We start from the raw sequence: 19818 nt of genomic DNA, 5'->3' as shown, positions 1-19818 counted from the left end.
GTGATGAGATCAGTGGTGATATTAACAAATGTGATTTTTAAAAAATATTATGTAATGAAGGGTAGCAATATTGGGAAGATATGCATAACGCAAAAGGATCAGTATTTTCCAGCAGGTCAATGCATCATGTCGCAGAATCATGCATAGGTAAAAAATGCATTCACAGTGCAAGACAAACTATTAGATTTTAATGTGGAAGAGTATGAAAAGATCACTGATATGGTTTCAAATACCACATTACAACCAACTTTTAAGAAACTACCACTTGTCAAGTTTTGGTGTAATATCAAAGAATTATCTGCAAAGGCTATTAAAATACTACTTTTTCCTAAAACTAATATAATATTGTGTTAACTATACCTTAATGAAGATATAGTTTTTCTAATACCGTATCTGTGTGAATAGATTTTCTTCATATACCTCAATCAAAACAACTCACCACAATAGACTGAATACAGAAGCATATACTGTGTAAGAATCCAACTGTCTTCTATTAAGCCAGACATTAGAGATTTGCAAAAATGAAAAGTAATGCCAGTTTTCTCACTAAGAATGTTTTGTTTTGAAAAATATAGTTATTTTTCATATCGAATTTGTTATTTGTGTTACCATATAATGATTTATTATTTTTAAGTGGATTAATAAATAATTCAAAATTTCCTATTTTAATTATTAGTAAAGCAATATTTATAGATATAGCCTACATAGAGAGTAGTTCTTGGGATCTCAATAAGTTTTAAGAGTATAAAGGGATCCTAAAACTAAAAAGTTTGAGAACCACTGCTTTAAGGCAGCTATCGTCATTTCCACTCTCCATTCTTGTCTAGCTTATTAAGGCATAAAGAAGTAGGAAAAAAAAAAAAGGCACACATTTAATTATGTACCTTGATCGTGAGCAAAGAAAGAGAGGGGGGAGTGGTATAAATTTTTCTTTGTTTTAATTTCAAACAACATAAATTATCCACAATAGAATGATTACATTTAATCCATAAAAGTTAGTGGGAGATACAAAATCTTCCTTCTAGGAGCCAAATAATAAAAGGTTGAAAAACCACTGTCACAAAATTATAAATATTTTTCAAGGGATATAGTTACATTTCAGAAAAATTACACTGAAATATTAATCTCAGTAAGAGAAAACAAACAGCCACCATAATTCTTTATTACGGTTAACATCAAATATTTATCCAGAAAAGGAAGTCAACACTAAGAGCAAATCAGAAGTACACCCAAATATTGTCTTCTCTATCAATGACAGGTATTGAACTCTTATTCACCACCCTCGATATACACTGAGTGGCGAGATTATTATGATCTCTGAACGCATAATAATCTGGCCACTCAGTGTATATTCTATATAATAAAAGGCTAATATGCAAATTGTCCCCTCGACCAGGAGTTCAACCAGCAGGCAGGCCGGCCAACCGCCCATGTCCCCTCCCCCTGGCCAGGCTGGCCAGACCCCACCCATGCACAAATTCATGCACCGGGCCTCTAAGATATATATGTACGTGTGTATGTGTGTATGTATGTGTGTGTATATATATATATATACACACACACACACACATATACACACACACACACACACACACAGAGTGGCCAGATTATTATGCGTCCAGAGATCATAATAATCTGGCCACTCAGTGTATATTCACCTCTGGATTTCCATAATGTCCCTAGCATGTAGCTGAAGATACTTGCTCAATGAAGTCATGGTGGTCAACTTATATTTCACACTCCTAGTAAGAAAGAACTCTTTATATTTAACTCCATTGGTAAGGTGCAATGCATGGGAAGACACATTAATAGTAGCTCTTTCTGATAAGCGCAATGATGATTGAGCACAGATTTTTAGGAATCCCACAAGCTAACCATTTTTCAACCTATCTGTAAGCAAAAAAAAAAAAAGAAAGCAGAACTCCTACAGCTCTTGGTTTTACATTCTAACTCTGGTCTCTAGTATATTCGTATATCCTGGTTGAATCTCATGGTTGCAAACCTTACCCAACTACTCATACTACAGAACTGAAGCCAAGACTGGTAATGACGACAGTAGGACATCAATTTACAAAAACATCTCATTGCAAAGTTTAGGTGAACGATGGAAGATATGGACCCAAGATGTGGCCATTCAAAAAACAGCTCAAAGGCAGACACAAGTAGTTTCTTTGTCCAGTTATATTAATAAAGGCACAAAAACAGTTATCTTTTTCAGAAAACAGGCAGTTAGAGAGAACAAGGATTCCTAGAGGATATGACAGATGACAGTTTATAATTATTTCTCTACTACTCATTCATCAGTAAATCAAACTACAATTTTTTTTTTATCTTGGACACATGGTCAAAAAAAAACCCATCATTTTAATGGGAAATAGAGAAAAGTAAAAGTGGGGTTAATATCATTTAGCATAAGAACTCCATAAACAAGTATAGAACTATGCGAAGGCAGTAGAAGAACTGAGGTAAAATTCTAGCTTAGCAAGCCTAACAAAGCAAAACTCCAAAAGAGATAATTGTCAAAACACTCCTCCTCCCATAACAACTAAACATCTACTGACTAGCATATCTTTTTTTTTTTTTAAGCATTACTGGGCATGGGACTTTTCCCCAATGGTTTGAAAATCAAAGCAGAAAATATACCGGTATCTATACATCTACTATAACAACCTTACTACAGAAGGTTTCCAACTCTAACAATATTACTATAGAAGGTTTCCAACTCGTAGCACAATTCTTTCTTGAAACTCGTCAAGTTGGAAAGGCAATTAATAGGCGCCGTCTGCCTTTATGTTTTTTCAGCTTCAAACATTTTTAGCCCTCTCCCTGAAGAACGTACTGTAAGAAAGTGCTACCACTTAGCAGGAAATCTCCTTTGCCTGCAAAGACAGTGAATATATATAGACTCTAAGGCTAGACAGGCTCTCAAAGGATACCCAGTTTCCCGACAAGATTGCACCTGTAACACCTGCTCCGATCCTTAAACCTGAGAACTCTGCCTATCCCCTTCACTTGGAGCTTCTACATCTAAGTTCAAAGATGACACTTTTTGGTGAGAACACAAAACATTTGAATTAATTTAACTACCTAGGATCTGTTTAGTTGATTCGCAAATAGATTACTAATTCCGAAAATGCAAAAAAAAATAAAAATAAAAAAAGATTAGGCTTCCAGTGTGCATTTAAAAGATATATAACCCCCGAGAGAGAAATTATCTTAAAGTTGACCTAAAATCAAGAGCAGTCAACATGTGTAATAGTGCATTATAACCACCAAAGTAAACAGAGTTCCAGGGTAGCCATGTGCTCTTCACCTAGGATCACAAGGCCACAAGCCCTGAAGCCAAGGAAGGGTGCTTAAAGCGGGTACGTGTGTGTATACGTAGGCAAGTCTGTGTCACCCTGCACCATCTCTCCCCTCGGCAAGCTAGGGTGTGAGCTGGGAATAATGGGGGGGAGGAAAGGTGTATCTAAAGTAGAGACCAGGGACGGGGTGGGACAGGGTGCACCAGGTTGCAGTCTCTCGCCCCGCACCTTACCCGGCACTTATGGCCAAGGCCGGTCCATGAACCCCAAAGCAGGGATCCATGGGGCTGGGGTGAAACGGGGGATGAGCGAGGAAGCGCAGGACCAGTGGACTCACTCTCTCTCACCACCTCCAGACCGAGGGCCTAGCCAGAGACCGGCGACCTAGCACCACCCCAAAGCCAACCCACCACCTCTGGCCGCAGCTCCGAACGCCAGGGTCAGCAACCTCCAGGTGCGAGACGCATGCGCACTGGCCCCCCCGCGCCGCACACCTTGGAACCCACCCCCTGGTCGCCCCGCCGCCTCCCAGACGGCCGCAGGCCCCGCGCCGCCTCACGCAGGAGCAAGGCCTCGGAACCCCGCCGCCGCGGGCGCCTCCTCCCGGGCCCCGGTCGAGGGCATCACCTGGCTCCCAGTCTTCGGGATCACACCTCCCGTAGACTTGCAAGCGCCGCAAATTTGGAAATGTTGCCTCCAAACCGGGGAGCCGCCGGCGTCCTCCGAACTTGCTTCAGTTTAAGCTCACCGCCTTCCTGGTTCCAGCGCCAGGCAGCGGCAGCCGAGCGCCCGAATGCATCGATGGAGGTTACCAGGCGTTAGGAGTGCCGAGGGAGTAGATCGTCACGCCGCCAATTTTTTTTTTGTTTGGTGTTGGTTTTGCTTGCTTGTTTGGTTATTTGATTGCCTTATAACCAAAAATAAAAATCAATGAAGGTGGGGACTGACGAGTGTAATTGCCTTTATAATCGTCGTTATCGTCACTGATAACCAGTAAACAAGTCTGCATTATAGGAAGTTAGGTTTAAGACACAAGTAGCAAAATTGGTTATCTCTAGCTGGGGCGGGGAGGAAACTCGCCCAACAATAATAAATCACGGGAGTGTGCCTGCATAGAGTCGTGTGTGATTAAAATGCAATGATTTATTTGCAAAAAGTGCATTCAAAGTCGGTGTTTCTTCTGCCCTGAGGGTGAAGGCACTCACAGGTTGGTTGCAAATTAGTTTCTCACATTCAAGTAACTGGCTGTTAGAGGACTGGGGGAAGGCTGCCCTGGGCAGGGAAAGGAGATTTTTTCTGAGAGAGAAATTGTTTAGGTGCTTGTTGTTATTTACATCAATAAGAATTAAAGCGATTAAGCACTTTCTGTAACTCATATTACATTAATGACCTGTCCTTGCATAAACATCATGTTTCCTTGTTAGCTATAGGTACGCAAAGATATGGAGGTAAATAAACAGTTGGCCTTGGTTTGGGTCAACGGGGAGAACCAACTCGTTCAGAATCGCTAGATACCCAAACCACAGTTTTCTGCAGGTATTTGAGAGGTGAAAATCAGCTCCAGAAATATATTTGTCATAAATGACTGTACCTTAAATAACCAGTTTTGAGGGACCGTTTTAAAACTAACTACCACACTACATGTTTACTTTAAATAATTCAATAGCAGGGGGGACTTGGGGTCCTGAATTTTATTGGAACTTGTATACCTGTCTGCAGGCTGTCAACTGAGCTTTACTATCAATTTTTTTTTTTTTACCAAAACTGTATTTTGCAATACCCTGTTTCCGGAAAACATTTACTATTTAATAAAACAACCTCATTAGAACTTCATGAGCATTTATTAGCATATCATTTCAAAACCTTGGTGTGTTTTTTTTAACTAAGTTTCCCTTAGGCCAGTAGAATCCGTGATCAGACACTGCAGATCTCTCATAACTCTATCAACACCACTATTCCTAAATATACAAAGAGCCAGGAAAATCTATTTGGTGTGAATCGCATCAATTGCCTGGACCGTCTCTGATTACCTTTAAAGTGGTCATCTTTCCCTCTGGCTCTGTAGATGGAATTTGAGATCAGACCTAGAAATCATGGCAAAAAAAAAAAAAGGTAGCTGGTGAGTCTCTTGATCCCTTACCAGACTTCTAAAGTGGTCATTTTGGAGCTATTTGTGAATAGTATTCAACACCTCAGTTTGGGAGCTCTTTCTGGTCATTCTGCTCAATAACCTTAAAAACATATTTTCTTAAAGGATTAAAGTTTTATGGTTATTCCCCTCTCATAATATCAGGACTAAAGTGATTACAATGTAAAACCATGTTCCTAAATTCATATAACTTTGGAAAGTGTATTTTAGTCTCTTTTATAGCATAATAAAATAAAAGCAAGCACTCATATAATTCATTAATACCTAAAAGTTATTGCACTGGAAACATAAAGATCTTAATTATTTCTCCTAAAAGTAGCAATAAGTGAAATGTTTTAAGAACAAAATGTAACTTCAACATTCAAGAGAAAACAAGGCAAATACTTCTTAAAAGTATGATTTCCATCTCGAGTTTGCCAAATGTGAACATTTTAATCTGAAGAGTAGTATAGTATGACAGTTATGTATAGCCTCTATTTACATATATCCTAGAAACACTAATATATTACGTTTTGTGTTCTTTTTCTACAAATGTTTCAGGTTGCTTTGATGAAACTTCTCAAATTATCTGTTAACTTCGTGCTGATGCTTTCACCAATGGATGGAAGATATACATATCAAAGTTTTGTCATTGCTTTTATTTTTACTAGGAGTACTAGATCTAAGAAAAATGAACCAAGTTACCTTTCACATCAGAAAGCCTGCATTCATGTTTATTAACATTCAGACTACTTGAAAACGTCCCCAAAGCTACACTTGGAAGAGATATATTTGTTTACAAACTCAAATAATAGAACTTTCCATATGTAAATATTCTTATGTGAGATACATTTGCGGCCACACTTCTCACAGCAAGCTTTGTCCTGCACAGTACAGACAAATGACTCAGGAATATAGACATTCCTTCCACATCACTGCTTCGATTAAAACAGTCCAGGGAGAGAGCGGGAGACTTTTCTCCCGGCGAACATCTCTTTTTTAATAGTCCACACTCAATAACATTAAGAGGGGCACAAACTTAACATCGACTGATTTTTTTTTTTTAATTCAAAGAAGGATAATCACTTGCTTTTCAAAGTCAGGAAATCAACTAGAATGTTTTCCAGGTTCCTAAAGAAGAGCTCCTGCAGTGCATTTCGGGAGGGGTCCGGACCCGGGGAGTTAGTAACAAGGGAGATGGGGCGAGGGTCCTGAAACCTCCCAGAGGGAACGAAGTCCAACTGCCCTTGACGGGGCGCTAAGGAAACTCTTCAATATGGAATCTGTCAGGGAACAGCTGCTCGGGAAAATGTGTTAAATTGACCGGCCGGGTTGTTCGTGGAGGAGTCGGCTCGGGCTCCAGGACGCGAGTAGTGGGGTAAATCACCAATTCCCCAGGGCCGGGCGGCCGGTGAGGACCCAGGCTCAGCTCCGGCTGCGGCCCGGGAAGCCTTCGGAGGAGCTGCCGAGGACCCTGACGCTGGGCCGGGTGGGAAAGCCGGGCTGCCGGGCTGCGAGGTGCAGGTGGGGTCAGGCTGGCAGCGGGGATGCAGACCTGCAATATCGGGTCACGGTACGGAACTGGGTCGCGGGGCGCCTGGCGCCCGGCGCAGGGCAGGGATGCCGGGCAGCAGCGAGGGGCCGGGCAGCAGCGAGGGACCGGGCAGCTAGCGGCACCCAGAAGCCGGGCGGGGCCGTGGGGTCTGGCGCGGAGTCCGGAGAGCGGACTCGCGCCGGGAGCCGCGCACTTGTCAGTTTCCTTTTGGCCACGCCCCGGCGGAGTAGGTCCAGCTCCCTGGTGTTTAACTAAGTCTTGACACCAACGCAAAAATCCACGCCTAATTAAATTAATTAGGGATCCTTGTCAATCCTGGATGAATGGCCAAGTGCGCAGGCGGCCGCGGCGCTCGGAGAACCCGGACGGCCTGGGACCTGCCTCCTCTTTCCGCCCCTTCGCGTCCCCCTTCGCTGCCCTCCCACTCCAGGACCCAGCCTGCTCGGACTCCAGTTTAATCTCTCTCTCTCTCTCTCTCTCTCTCTCTCTCTCTCTCTCTCTCTCTCTCTCCTCTCGCCTTCTCTCTCCCTCTTGCTCTCTCCCCCCCCCATCCCCACCCCCACCCGCAGGTAGCGGCGCGGGTGCTTCCCGGGAAGGGGCTCCCTCCGAGTTGCGAAGGGAGGTAATTTACTCAGAACAAGGGGCCGCCTTGGCGAAGTATAAATAGTGAGACTTCAAGCGCAGCGTTGCTATCAGATCTGAACTCTCCGCAGGAAGAATTGTCAAAGATCTTAACATTGAACAAGCGGGCTCCGGCGGGGAAGCATCAGTTCATATTTCCCTCGGCCCCCCGCCCCTTCCCTCTTCCTCCTCCTCCCCCTCCTCACTCCTCCTCCTCCTCCTCCTCCTCCTCCTCCTCCTCCTCCTCCTCCTCCTCCTCCTCCTTTTTCCTCCTCCTTCTCCTCTTTTTACTTCTTTTTCTCCTTCTACTTCTCTTTCTTCTTTCTTCTCTTCTTTTTTCTTCTTTCCTCCTCCTCCTCCTCCCTCTCCACCCCATCCCCTGCCCCATTGATGTGTTGTTACTGGGGGGGCTGGAGCAGTAAAAAAAGAAGAAGGAAAAAAAGAGCGGGGCTCGGCTGGGAGAGGTTGTGCGCGGGGCTGCGGGGCGTCGGTGGCGATGGAAGAACTTACGGCGTTCGTCTCCAAGTCCTTTGACCAGAAAGTGAAGGAGAAGAAAGAGGCGATCACCTACCGGGAGGTGCTGGAGAGCGGGCCGCTGCGCGGGGCCAAGGATCCGAGCGGCTGCGCGGAGCCGGGCCGCGACGACCGCAGCAGCCCGGCAGTCCGGGCGGCCGGCGGAGGCGGCGGCGGAGGAGGAGGCGGAGGCGGAGGCGGAGGAGGCGGAGGAGGTGCAGGAGGAGGAGGAGGAGGAGGAGGAGGAGGAGGCGGAGGAGCTGGAGGAGGGCGCTCTCCGGTCCGGGAGCTGGACATGGGCGCCGCCGAGAGAAGCAGGGAGCCGGGCAGCCCGCGGCTCACCGAGGGTAAACGGCCCGATCCCCGGCCCCGGTTCCCCTTCCCGCCTTCCCAAGTCCGCTGAGGCGGGAGAGGACCCCAAGGCCCAGCGTGGTGGTGGTGGTGGGGGGGGGGGGGGGGGGGGCGGGACGAGGCGAGGGCCCTGGGATCCCCAGTTTGGAAGCTGGAGTGATGGTGGTGGGCGTCCGGTGGTGTGCATGGTCGTGGGTGGGGTCCGAGTGTCTGTGGGGAGGGGGGCGCATGGGGATTGTTGCGCGCCCTTCTCGGACGCCCCCGCTGTTCCCCTTCCACCCAAATGCGTTTTTCACCCGCGGGAGGATGGGGCCTCGGCGCGGACGGCCCGCGGGCGAACGGTGAAGTTGGCGGGGCCGGGTGCCGGCGGGGGTCCTGGCAGCGGCGGGATCAAGGTTAGCATCTAGAGAGTTTGCGAGAACTCCTTGTCTAAGGGGACAGGGGAAAGAGAGGAGAGAAGAAAAAAGGAGCGAGCGAGAGAGAGGAAAAAAAATGTCCCCCTCCGGTCGCCCGGGGTTTGGGACCGCCGCAAAGAACCGCTAGAACTCGGCCAAGACCCTGGGTCCCTGGATCCTGGGGAGCCAAACTTCGCCTTCTCTCTGAGCTAGGAAGGCAGAAGGAGGCCGAGGCGAGCCCAGGTCCAGCCTGGGAGCTGTTTGTCGTGGGAGACGTGTTAGGCTCCTCTGTTTTTGTTTGTTTGTCTGTCGGTATTGACACAATTCCGTTACTGCTTCGCCTCATCCAGCACTCTGGATTTGTGCGTGGAAAAGCCGCCGGTGCCAGCCAAGTGTTAGGAAACGGCTTTATCTAAATGGGCAGAGCGTGCTGTGCCAATTCAAAGGAGTTCAACAATAAAATTAATTTGGCACTTGGTCCCCGCAGTAACTGGTGTGCTGCCATATTTTTCCAATTAAGAAAATATGTGGCATGCGTAGAATCACATATTTAAGCAAGCAATTAAGTTGTTTATAACACGGTCTGTTCCTGTTTAGGCCAATAAGTGGAAATTTTTTGGGGGGGCGAAATAAAGATGATATTAAGTCTATTAATCAACTGGAAATGTGGACATCTTTTTCTGAAGTCCGCAAAGTTTGAGAGGGTACCCATGGCGGGTGACATAAAATAGACAGCCTTCTCACCCCCTTGGGCAGGATCTGGAGTGTGTTTTCATATTTAAATTTTATTGCACTGCGAGTGAACATATTTTATTAACTTGGCTGTGAACGTTTGCTACTGTGTTATCCACTTCCTTCCAGGAGGAAGGACACATGTCCACCAAACGAACTCTGAGACCTAGAAATGCTGGCGTCACTTAGGATCACCATAGTGAGAATGGCAGGCTGGGCTGAGATCTAGAGGGGATTCTTCCCCCAGACCCTGCCCCAGGTTCTCATAAATTTGGAAAAGTGTTGGTTGGCATAGCTGCCTGACGCTTCAATGCAGCCGCCTGTAGCCTCGGCGAAGCCGCAGCGCTGGGCCCTGGGTCCAGCAGCGCGCGGGGACCGAGAGGTTAAGGTCTGAACTCGGGGTAGGTGCAGCAAGTATCCATGCCTCTGCAGGCCCGCTCTTTTGGAAATGATGGTTAACTCCCCTGCCGATCTGGAACCGGGGCTGGGGGAAAACTGCAAACAGCCTTGTCTATCCAAACTCAGCTTTGACGCTTTAAAAAAAACCAAGTCTCCCGACTTAGGCGCAGAGGATGAAGGTTCACAGGGCAGTTTCTGTTGTTGAGCTGGCTCCCCTGGCCGCTGCCACTTGGCCTTAATAGACAGCGGTTGGCAAAAAAAGTAGGTTTACAAGCGGTGAGTCCGCCAACAGTTTATTCTCGTATTACTATTTATTAACGATTGCATTATTTATCTGTATGACAACTGTAAACCTACTTTCGCCCGCCCCTGTATAGAGAGCCACATCCCTTGGGTATCTCCGTGTGCTCACGTTTGCAGAAGCTCCTGTTTTTAAAGGGAGGAGAAGAAAGGGTAGGAAAATAGCAACGGATGTGTGCAAAACCAGAGCAGGGGGGGAAAAACACGCATATTTTATTAAACATCCGAGCTGGTGGATGCATGAAAAGGCTTTGAGCAACCAATAGAAACCGCGGGTCGCGAATGTTCTGCTTGAACCTGTTGATCTCTGCGGGTTGAAGCCTTTAGGGTCCAGTCGGCCTTTCCAACGGGGAGAGAGCCGAGGCGGCGGTGCGTTCGGCGAGCCGTGGGAGGCTAGTGTGCTGCCTCTCTCGCCTTCCAGCCCGGCGTGGGCGGCGAGCCCTCCAGGCTGCCAACATGGCGTGGACGCCTATGCTCAGGCGACAGAGGTCCGGCTGGCGGGGGACGAGGACTGCCTGGCGGCCCGTGGGTGGCCCGTGGGGTCTGGCCCGAGCCCTGGGTCAGCGCCGGGCTCCCGGGGAGGAGACTCTCTGGAATGCGCAGCACGAGGGTCTTGTTCTGCTTTGCGACCCTTTGGCCCAAGTGTTGCCAAATTAGACCAGCAAGTTGGAGAGAGAGAGACCGAGAGCGATCGGCGGGCCGAGCTGGCCTGAGACGGGCCGGCGCTCTCTGCAGGCGGGGCGCGTGCGGGAGGCCGGAGCGTGGCCTCCCCGCGCCCTCCTGCCCGCTCTGCGTTCGGGCACGGGCGGGGCGCGGCGCTTTTGATTCCTGCACGTACGTGGGAGAGAGTGCGTGGGCGAAAGGGTGAGTGGAAGGGATTTGGTGTTCGGAGGGGAGGGCAGGGAACAGTGGGGGTGCATAAGGAGGGGAGCTGAGGCCACCGTGTTTTCGGAGGAATGGGTGGGTGAATGCCCATCTTGCCCGAGGGCGGCCACCCAGAGTTGATCTTGCGCGTCTCCAGGATCCCCCGTCCTCCTCCAGGGCCGGGTGAGGGACTGGGCAGGAACTCCAGGAGGGGGCAGGATCCCCCATCGTCTGGAGACAAATCTGGTTAATGGGATTTGTTGTGTGTTTTTTTTTAATCTCTGTGTTTGTGTGCTGCTGTGTGCGCGCGCGTGGACGTGTGTGTGGCGCCCCATCCAGTGTCCCCGGAGCTGAGGGATCGAAAAGAGGATGCGAAAGGGATGGAGGACGAAGGCCAGACCAAGATCAAGCAGAGGCGAAGTCGGACCAATTTCACCCTGGAACAACTCAACGAGCTGGAGAGGCTTTTTGATGAGACCCACTACCCGGACGCCTTCATGCGTGAAGAGCTGAGCCAGCGGCTGGGGCTGTCGGAGGCCCGAGTGCAGGTATCTGCCTGTGAGGAGGTCGAGGCAGGGTCCAGGGAGGGAGGAGGGGCCCGCCAGGGGCTGGAGAGGCGACTTTCAGGACACACACTAAAGGTGCAGGTTCCAGGGGCTGGAGTGAGGTGAGAAAGGAAGGGGTGTCCTAAATAGAGGTCTCGTTTTCCAAAGTAGATCTTAGTCCTAAACCGCCCCCCACCCCCCTTTCCACCCTATTCCAACATATGTTCCCAGCAGAAGAAAGCTGTGCTGGGCTTGCTCCCAGAGTTTCTATAAACCACACCCCCCTCGCCTCACGATGCCTTTAATGTGGTTTAATCCTAATGGGCCTACTTTTATAAGCCTTAAAAAAAATCCCACAGAAAACGTTTTATCTTCTGGATGTCTTAAAAGTTACAACGAATATTCTGTTCGCTGGAGTTGGGTTTCCTTGAGGGTCTGCTCTGGGGTCTAGGTTTGCCAAGCGGATATGCCAATTAGGTTTATAGATGTACAGACTATAAAGAAAATTAGCAACTGTTAAATGCAGAAATTTACAGTCTGCCGTTAGCAGTTGATCTCAAACTGTGTGCGAAACAGCAGAGAAATAAATGCATGTTGGTCACTCTTTGTTCCCCCACTTCACCAAAGCAGCGAACCTGAACCTACAGAAACTTGATTTTAAAACAACCCACAGATCTTAATGTTGACATTTTCAAAGTCCCGACCCCAGTGAGTACCCAATCTAATGATATTAGGATTGTTTTTTGTTTGTTTGTTTGTTTTTTTTCTGGTCTGAGGGTGAAAGTAGGCTTTGGGAGCGGTTAATTTGAAAATGTATATGCATACATGCATACATATCCTAGGTTTATGGAGAACAAATTTAAATGTTTCGGATTGTATTTCGCTCAAATAATAAAATAGGAGAAAATGATGGTCATTATTTGTTTGAACACATGGAGCAGTTTTAGGCCTGAACATCTGCAGCTGTTACAAAGTATCACTGTAACAGATACTCCCTGGGTCTCTGGGCGCAGAGACCACCATCTGCAGCGAACTATGCAATTCTTATGGGGCTTCCTCGCATCTTGTAATAGGATCAGGACAAAAACAGCAGTGGAGTTGACGGGGAGAAGTAATAATAAGCTGCCTTGGTCATCACAGCATCAGCAGCGGGGCCTTCCTTTTTAAGCCTCTCCTGCTTTGCTCTGTGGACTGAGCTCTCTAGAGGCTCAGCAACCCCTTACAGACATGATGATAATTATTACAGTTATGAGCATTAGTATCTCAGTTCCCACTCTACTAGGGGAAAAAAGAGGCAAGGAGCCTCAGGCCATGTGAGTTGCACAAAGGATGCCACCCTGGCATGAAACCTACCCTTCTATTACACTAAATGGCAGGGGAATTTTTGAAGATTTACATTGACTATGACACTTGCTTTTAAAAACAAGACAAAGCTCAGAAGCAATATTTTACTTTCATGTTTGTTTTTTTAAAACATGAATTGGTGAATCAGTCAATATGCTCTATTATTGGAACATAATGCTGTATTATCAGAGTGAAAAGGCAAGCTTTCTTTGAATTTTAAAAAGTCTGTCAGATTGCCTCTAAAAGTTGGCAAGGTTGTTTAAGAAGGTAATATCTGGGAGAAGATAGTACCCAGGAGTTACTTGATTCACACTCCAACCCCTTTCACACAATATTCTCTCTCTTTTTTTCTCATAAGAAGTGATTTATTGCCGATCTTTATTTTTTTCATACTTAAAAAATTTTTTTGAGCTATTTTCTGGATGCTTCTCTACTACCCTAACTGTGAGCATGGGCTATTTCTATAGAAGCAAATTAGATTATCATGATAATAGTACAATTATTCTGCTACTGTGTTACACTCTGTTGCACAGAGGAACAGAGAAATTCTAAACTTCTTTGTAGTGAGGCTTTTATGACACTAATTACCTCTTCCCCCACTCTTATCCCCCTCCCTCAGCCCCGAGGAAAAAAAGAGTCACTATTTGCTTTGGTGTTTGGTTTTTCTTGAAGATGAAGCTAATTAATATTACAGACTATTAATGAGCACATTCGTCTCAGGTCTTACTGGGCAAACATCTAAACCCATTATCACTTTGGTATCAGGTATCAGCAAGGGTTTTAGGCCTTGGGAACTCTGTAATGTAGAAAGATGAAACCAGGACTAATAGCAATTTACCAATAAACTATCTTGCAAAATATATGAAATCTATATATTTTTGTCATTAATATACACTTTTAACTTTGGAAATTGGGATTGTTCTATTAATTCAAAGGTTGCTTGCTACATCTCCTAGTTTGTGCCTAATGCATTACTCTTTTTTCATCTACTTTTGTAATTTAAAAAAAATTTTTTGAGTCATAACATCTAGGTTATATGTTTTCTCTCCAATTTGTAGGTTTGGTTCCAAAATCGAAGAGCTAAATGTAGAAAACAAGAAAATCAACTCCATAAAGGTATGGTTCTCAGACAAAGAACATTTGGTATTCTAAGTAAAAAGAGAGTGGGGAATATTGCTATTACAAATACAGAAAAATCTTCTCAAAATAATCATGGTCCTTGCTTAAAAATCTTTTCTGAAGGCAGTTAATGAGAGTCCTAAAGTTTGGGAGTAAGTTCGATTTATTTTAATTATGGCACTAGTTTAGGAAGATAAGAGATTATTTCCAAAGGGATTAGTTCTATCTTGGTACCATTTGGAACCCTGGAAAACAATGTTGGAAATATTCATCTCACGTTATTGTGTTTTGTTCCCTCATTCTTTGCAGGCGTCCTCATAGGGGCTGCCAGCCAGTTTGAAGCTTGTAGAGTTGCACCCTATGTCAATGTAGGTGCTTTAAGGATGCCATTTCAGCAGGCAAGTACAGCCCAGTTTCAACCTGTTTTTTAACTGTAAAAAGACCTGGATGTTTGCTTGAACTGTTGACCATCCCCCTCTCTGTAAGCCCCAGTGTTGGTGTCCATGCAGTTGAAGAATCAATTTTGAGATAATATAGTGGACCTTCTCCCCTTTAAAAACCTATAGAGTGTCAGGGGGCCACACAGTCTGGTCCTTTCTGTCCTCATGGGAAACCCAGAGAGGCCCGAGGCCAGTAACAGATCCTTTAAAAATGCACTAAAGATTGAGCTTGGGGAGAGGAAGGAAAAGCCTTTTGATTAAGATTTTGTCAGATCCAATACAGAGGTTAGTCCTAAGGTGTTTCTAAGGCAATTCTCTAAATATTTTTCTAGGTAAAGTCACATTAACTGTCTCTGACAGAAGAAAAGGAAAGAAATAAAAGTACTCTCTACTCAGACTTGATTTTTTTTTTAAGCTGTCTACAAACAAAGCTTCATCTTTAGTAGAGAAGGAAGCCTTGCCTTGGTCTTCCCGGGGATGCCCTGCCCCTGCAATGCCTTTCCTAGCCATAAAGAAACCTTTAAGACTACATTTAAAAGGACAGCCTACAGCAATGATTTAATCCTGGGAACTCCCAGTGCTCTGAACTCCCCACGCTCCAAGTCTAAAGGCTCAATCCTTTCCCAACCAGCCCCTGACCAACCCTCATCCTCAGCCAGGACCCCTGCTTGGCAGGACTGTGAAGTCATGAATTCGTTCTCCGTTGCCAGTGTCCTGGTCTGGAAAGACACATGGGTGCACCGATGTATTGAGGGTTAGTGTTAGGGCGTTCTTAGCTTTCTCGGCACCACAGGACTCTGGTATCTTGGTGCTAGGCTTTTGAAGCCAGGAAGAATAGAGAAAGGAGAAAGAGAAAGGGGTCTTAAAAGGAGACCCTTACTTTTCAGAAGGTGATCTGTAGGTCTGCAGCAGCAGCAGCACCTGGGAGACGGGGAGAAATTCAGAAAGTCAGGCCCCAACCTAGACTTTCTGAATGGGAATCTGCATTTAAACAAGATCCCCAGGTAGTCCTTACAGGAGTTACAAGTACCAACAATTGTGCTAATTGTGATGAAGATGCAGTAACATACAAAGTTTTGTGGTTTGCTTGTTGGTACTTAAGGGCTTTAGTAGTGAGGTTAGATGTGTATGACAGCATCTAGAGAGGAGGGTAGCTGGCCCTCACCCCGTTTTGCCAATACACCATGGTTATTTTGAGGAGGGTGATGTTTTGTAACAATAGCCACGTGGCCCTCCTCGGGGCCCAGCTCCCCGAAGGGGTGGCCACATTCCTGCAGTTGCAGCGCCCCCGGGGCCCAGGGGAGATAAGGCGAACTGAGTGAGTGGCAGAGATTCAGGGGCACTGGAGTATCCCCGAGGCGCCCCCAGATTCAGTAACTGGCTGGGAAGGTCAGCCAAATGCCCCTCTCCCATCCCCGCCCCAGCCTTCCCCTGAGCCACGCTGGACGCCGTTAATGCTCTGTTTCTATTCTGTTGTCACCCTAGGATAGTCATTGCAACGTGACGCCCTTGTCCTTTCAGGTTCAGGCGCAGCTGCAGCTGGACAGCGCCGTGGCGCACGCGCACCACCACCTGCACCCGCACCTGGCTGCGCACGCGCCCTACATGATGTTCCCGGCGCCGCCCTTCGGACTGCCGCTGGCCACGCTGGCCGCGGACTCGGCCTCCGCCGCCTCCGTCGTGGCCGCCGCCGCCGCCGCCAAGACCACCAGCAAGAACTCCAGCATCGCGGATCTCAGACTGAAAGCCAAAAAGCACGCGGCCGCCCTGGGTCTGTGACGCCGACGCCAGCGCCCAGGTAGCGCCTCCAGCGCGGCGTGCACCCCGCGCGCCCTCCGCACCCCGCTGCTTCTCCGCCGCCCCCTCCGCACTCCCGGAGCCCAGCCCCTTGCCGCCCGGCTCATCGCCCCTTGCCCGCTTCAGCGTTTCGGACTCGGAGGGCAGGACTCCGCGCGGGACCTGCGATCCCTCAAGGCGCGTCAAACTCGGTGGCTGCTGCTGACCATGCGGCTGTCCAAGGGCCTAGCCTTCAGCTTTGCAGGGGGCGGATTTGGGGGAGTCTGGAGGAGAGAGATTGGAGAAGGGCGTGCTGGGACACCGCGGTGTGGCTTCTGGCAAAGCTGCAGAGATGGACTCTTGCTCAGAAATAAAAATCCTGTTAATAAAAAATGAACAACAACAACAACAACAAAAAAGTAGAAAAGACAAACAGAAAAAAGAGAAAGGGGACGTGTTTCTGATTACTATTTGAAAGAAGCTGAAATCGGAGAGAGAACCAAGGAACACACACACACACAAAAATTAAAGTATTTTATATGTCTAAAAATATGGAAAAATAACCTGGAAGAATCTCGAGAGAATGGGGGGTTGGGGAGTTACCAACTTAAAGTGTATGCCCGCCCCCATGGGCAAAGAAGGCAAAACAGAAGGAAGAGGTATACTTATTTAAAGAGTTAAGATTAAAAAAAAAAAAGGTGCGCAGCTGGGAAGTTCACAGGTTTTGAAACTGACCTTTTTCTGCGAAGTTCATTTTAATACGAGAACTTTGATAAGAGAGGCGGGCCTCCTTTTACGTTGAACCAGATACTTTGAGTTAAAAACCACCACGAATGGAAGAGCAAGAAGAGGGAAGAGAGTATAAAAACAAGGAGAGAGAAAATTGATATTAATACAAAAAAAATGAGACCACAGACAGTGATTTCTCTGAGGAAATTATGGCAGAACTGTCCAGGCTGTTGGCAGTAAATTCCGGTTTGCATGTTACTTTTATTCCATTGATGGTGTCTCCCCCCTCCCTGCTTACTCACATGTACTTACTTCATTTTCATCTTCAGTACGAAAAACAATACCAAAAGCATCTGGAAATCGATGTCTATCTATATCTATCTATCTATACTTTTGCCCAGTCTTTGATCCTTGGGGACACAAGAAAAAAAGTTGGAAGGGAAAAACTTTACACTCTGATTGTCCCAAGAAAACGGAGGCGGGCAGAAAATGTGGGGGAAGGAAAAAGAAAACAAAAGAAGACCAAATAAAATAAGGAAGGTACAGCACCTCAAAAGGTGCCCCTTGGAGGCCCTCAGTGGTCCCCTTCCCCTCCCCCTTTTCTTGTCTACCCTCCTGCTGGTTACCTGAAGTCCTATCGGAGGGCCCTGCTTTATTTCCCCCTCTCTATCCCATCCCACTCACCTTAAACAAAACCCAGCTAGATACAGGCACTAGGTTTCTGTAAAATATGTTGATACACACGAACAAAAGTTTATTTTGGCTATAATGTGTGAACTGATGGTTGACTTTCGACATTTGCATTTTATCTCACAAAGGTGTATATTAAAGTACTTTTTTGTTTGTTTCAATTCATGTAGCTGTTTAAAATGGGATACCCTGGGCTAAGCAACCTGTATCCCAATTCTCTAGAAAGCCTCCTTAGTTTTGTTTTGTTTTGTTTTTTTCCTTCTTATTTACAAGAAAGAAGAAAAGCTCTTTTAACTGAACTTGAGTATGCGGTTGAGCTTTGTAACTATTTGTTCTCCATGAAAACAAATTATTTATATTTGCCATATTTTTTCTAGTGTATTAAGTTATTTTAAACAAAAGAAGATGCTGTTATTTCCATGACGTATTGTCGGTACAAAATGTTTCGGTTTCACCTCTGTTAAAAACCTTTTAAATAAGTGCCAAGTTATTCATTGAAGACACTTTGCGATCAATTGAATGAAAATAGTATTGTTTCATTTGATGGGGTTCGCGTCATCTTTGTTCCTGTTGTTATTAAACTATCCGAGATAGTCTTTCCTTCTTCCTTGTTGATGAATGTGTATCTGTCGATCCCACCAGCTTGGAGAGCGCTCGCCTCCGCTCCTACAAGCCGCCGTCAAGGGGCGGCGAGAACAGTGGCTCTGTGGCACCACACGGAACCAAACTCCCCCTCCCCCATTATATCCACTTAGCATAGAAACCGGATTTATTTTTACACCAAGTCAATAAAGGAACAAATCATATATAAAATAACATAATGGAATAGCTCCCTTCCCCAAGATGAACTCTCATTCTTCATTTTGCTGCACTTTGACCCTTGAAGAAGTTTATTTGGGAGACACTTTGGGTAGGAAGAGAAGCGGAATCGCGCGGCGCAAAACTCACTTGGGTTAATTGTGGCATAACTAATACTCAGTCCCAAGTCGCCGACCCTCCCCGGAGATGGGCAGGCGATGGTTTGGGGGAGTAGGGCAAGAGCCGCGGAGGGGGGCCAAGGCGCTGGGAAGGGCAGATACCCCACCTCGCCCTCCAGTTTGACTTTTGGACCGAAGCAGCTTCTTGGTTTAGGAAAAAGTAGAAGCCAGGACCATGACCGTGATCAGGAAAAGCCGGGTCTTAACCATCAGAACACCGAAGAGCCCTTCCCTCTGTCCCCTTTGGGCCCCCTCTCCCATAACAAATCTCCCTAGTAAAGCCCAAAGACACTGTGGGTTTGGGGGTTGGTAGAAACCGGGAAGATCGGCCCTGGCCCGGCCCGGGGCAGGACCTTCCTTTCCCCGCCGGGCTCTAGGAATGGGAGACACCCTCTGCGAAAATTGAGGGGTCCCGAGTGTCCCCCGGGGCCCTCAAACCCCCCTCCCCGCAAAAACACCCTGCGTCCTCGGGCCGCACTCCCGTCGCCCCCACCAGGCCCTCTCCGGTGTTGAGTTCGCATCCAAATCTGTTCCTTGGCGTAGGAAGGGGTGATATGCTCATATTTACCTTTTTGCTTTCAAAGACCATAGACCTAGACTAGGGACGTCTCCAGCGCGCAGGCCTCGCGCGTCTCCCGACAGACGCGCGTTCCTAGTTTCATAATAAACATCTGCCCGCGGCGGAGCGCGCTTTGAAGCGGCCGCGCAGCTCTGCGCGCCTGGACCAGGTGGCCTGCGGGGAGCTCCCGTGGGCGCCCCGGACGGGCCCGGACCCGCAGGCTCCAAGCCCGGACCCTAGACCCTAATCCAGTCCCCGACGCGGGATAGGACAGTTCCTGGGCACCCCGAGAGAGGTCAGAGGTCACGGGAGAACTTGGGTTTGGGGAGCTGGTGGTTCGGTCCCCGGCCCAGCCTTGGGCGCGGCCGATGCGCAGCCCAGCCCGCCCCCGCAGCCCAGCTGGCGGGGGAAGCCCGAGGTCGAAGGAGGCAGTGTGCCCCCGCCCAGACCAGCCAGCGCCTAGGTCAGCCTGGAAC

General features: G+C 47.4%; 2 protein-coding genes across 3 annotated transcripts in view; one reads left to right on the top strand and one right to left on the bottom strand.

Moving 5' to 3' along the window:
- Positions 1 to 4070, bottom strand: part of RSRC1 (arginine and serine rich coiled-coil 1) — a 326641-nt gene extending 322571 nt beyond the window's left edge. Inside the window, exon 1 of the mRNA XM_079767318.1 lies at positions 3933 to 4070. The gene's annotated coding sequence lies outside the window, so the exon portion shown is untranslated. The remainder of the gene's footprint in view (positions 1 to 3932) is intronic.
- A 4035-nt stretch (positions 4071 to 8105) lies between these two features.
- On the top strand, positions 8106 to 16561 carry SHOX2 (SHOX homeobox 2; the record flags this gene model as incomplete). 2 transcript variants are annotated; one of them, XM_079767308.1, is made up of 5 exons in its annotated part: positions 8106 to 8469; positions 11503 to 11711; positions 14111 to 14168; positions 14481 to 14569; positions 16133 to 16561. In XM_079767308.1, the coding sequence occupies 5 exons, from the start codon at positions 8106 to 8108 to the stop codon at positions 16388 to 16390; spliced, it is 978 nt and encodes a 325-aa protein (XP_079623434.1). In that variant the 3' UTR covers positions 16391 to 16561. The 2 variants fall into 2 exon arrangements, with proteins under 2 accessions (XP_079623434.1, XP_079623433.1); XM_079767307.1 differs by having other exon boundaries at positions 16097 to 16561.
- Between the last annotated feature and the right edge of the window lie 3257 nt (positions 16562 to 19818).

This window comes from Cnephaeus nilssonii (assembly GCF_951640355.1).
Source record: "Cnephaeus nilssonii genome assembly, chromosome: 3".
Lineage (NCBI taxonomy): Eukaryota > Metazoa > Chordata > Mammalia > Chiroptera > Vespertilionidae > Cnephaeus > Cnephaeus nilssonii.
This window is presented reverse-complemented; position numbering and strand designations above follow the sequence as displayed.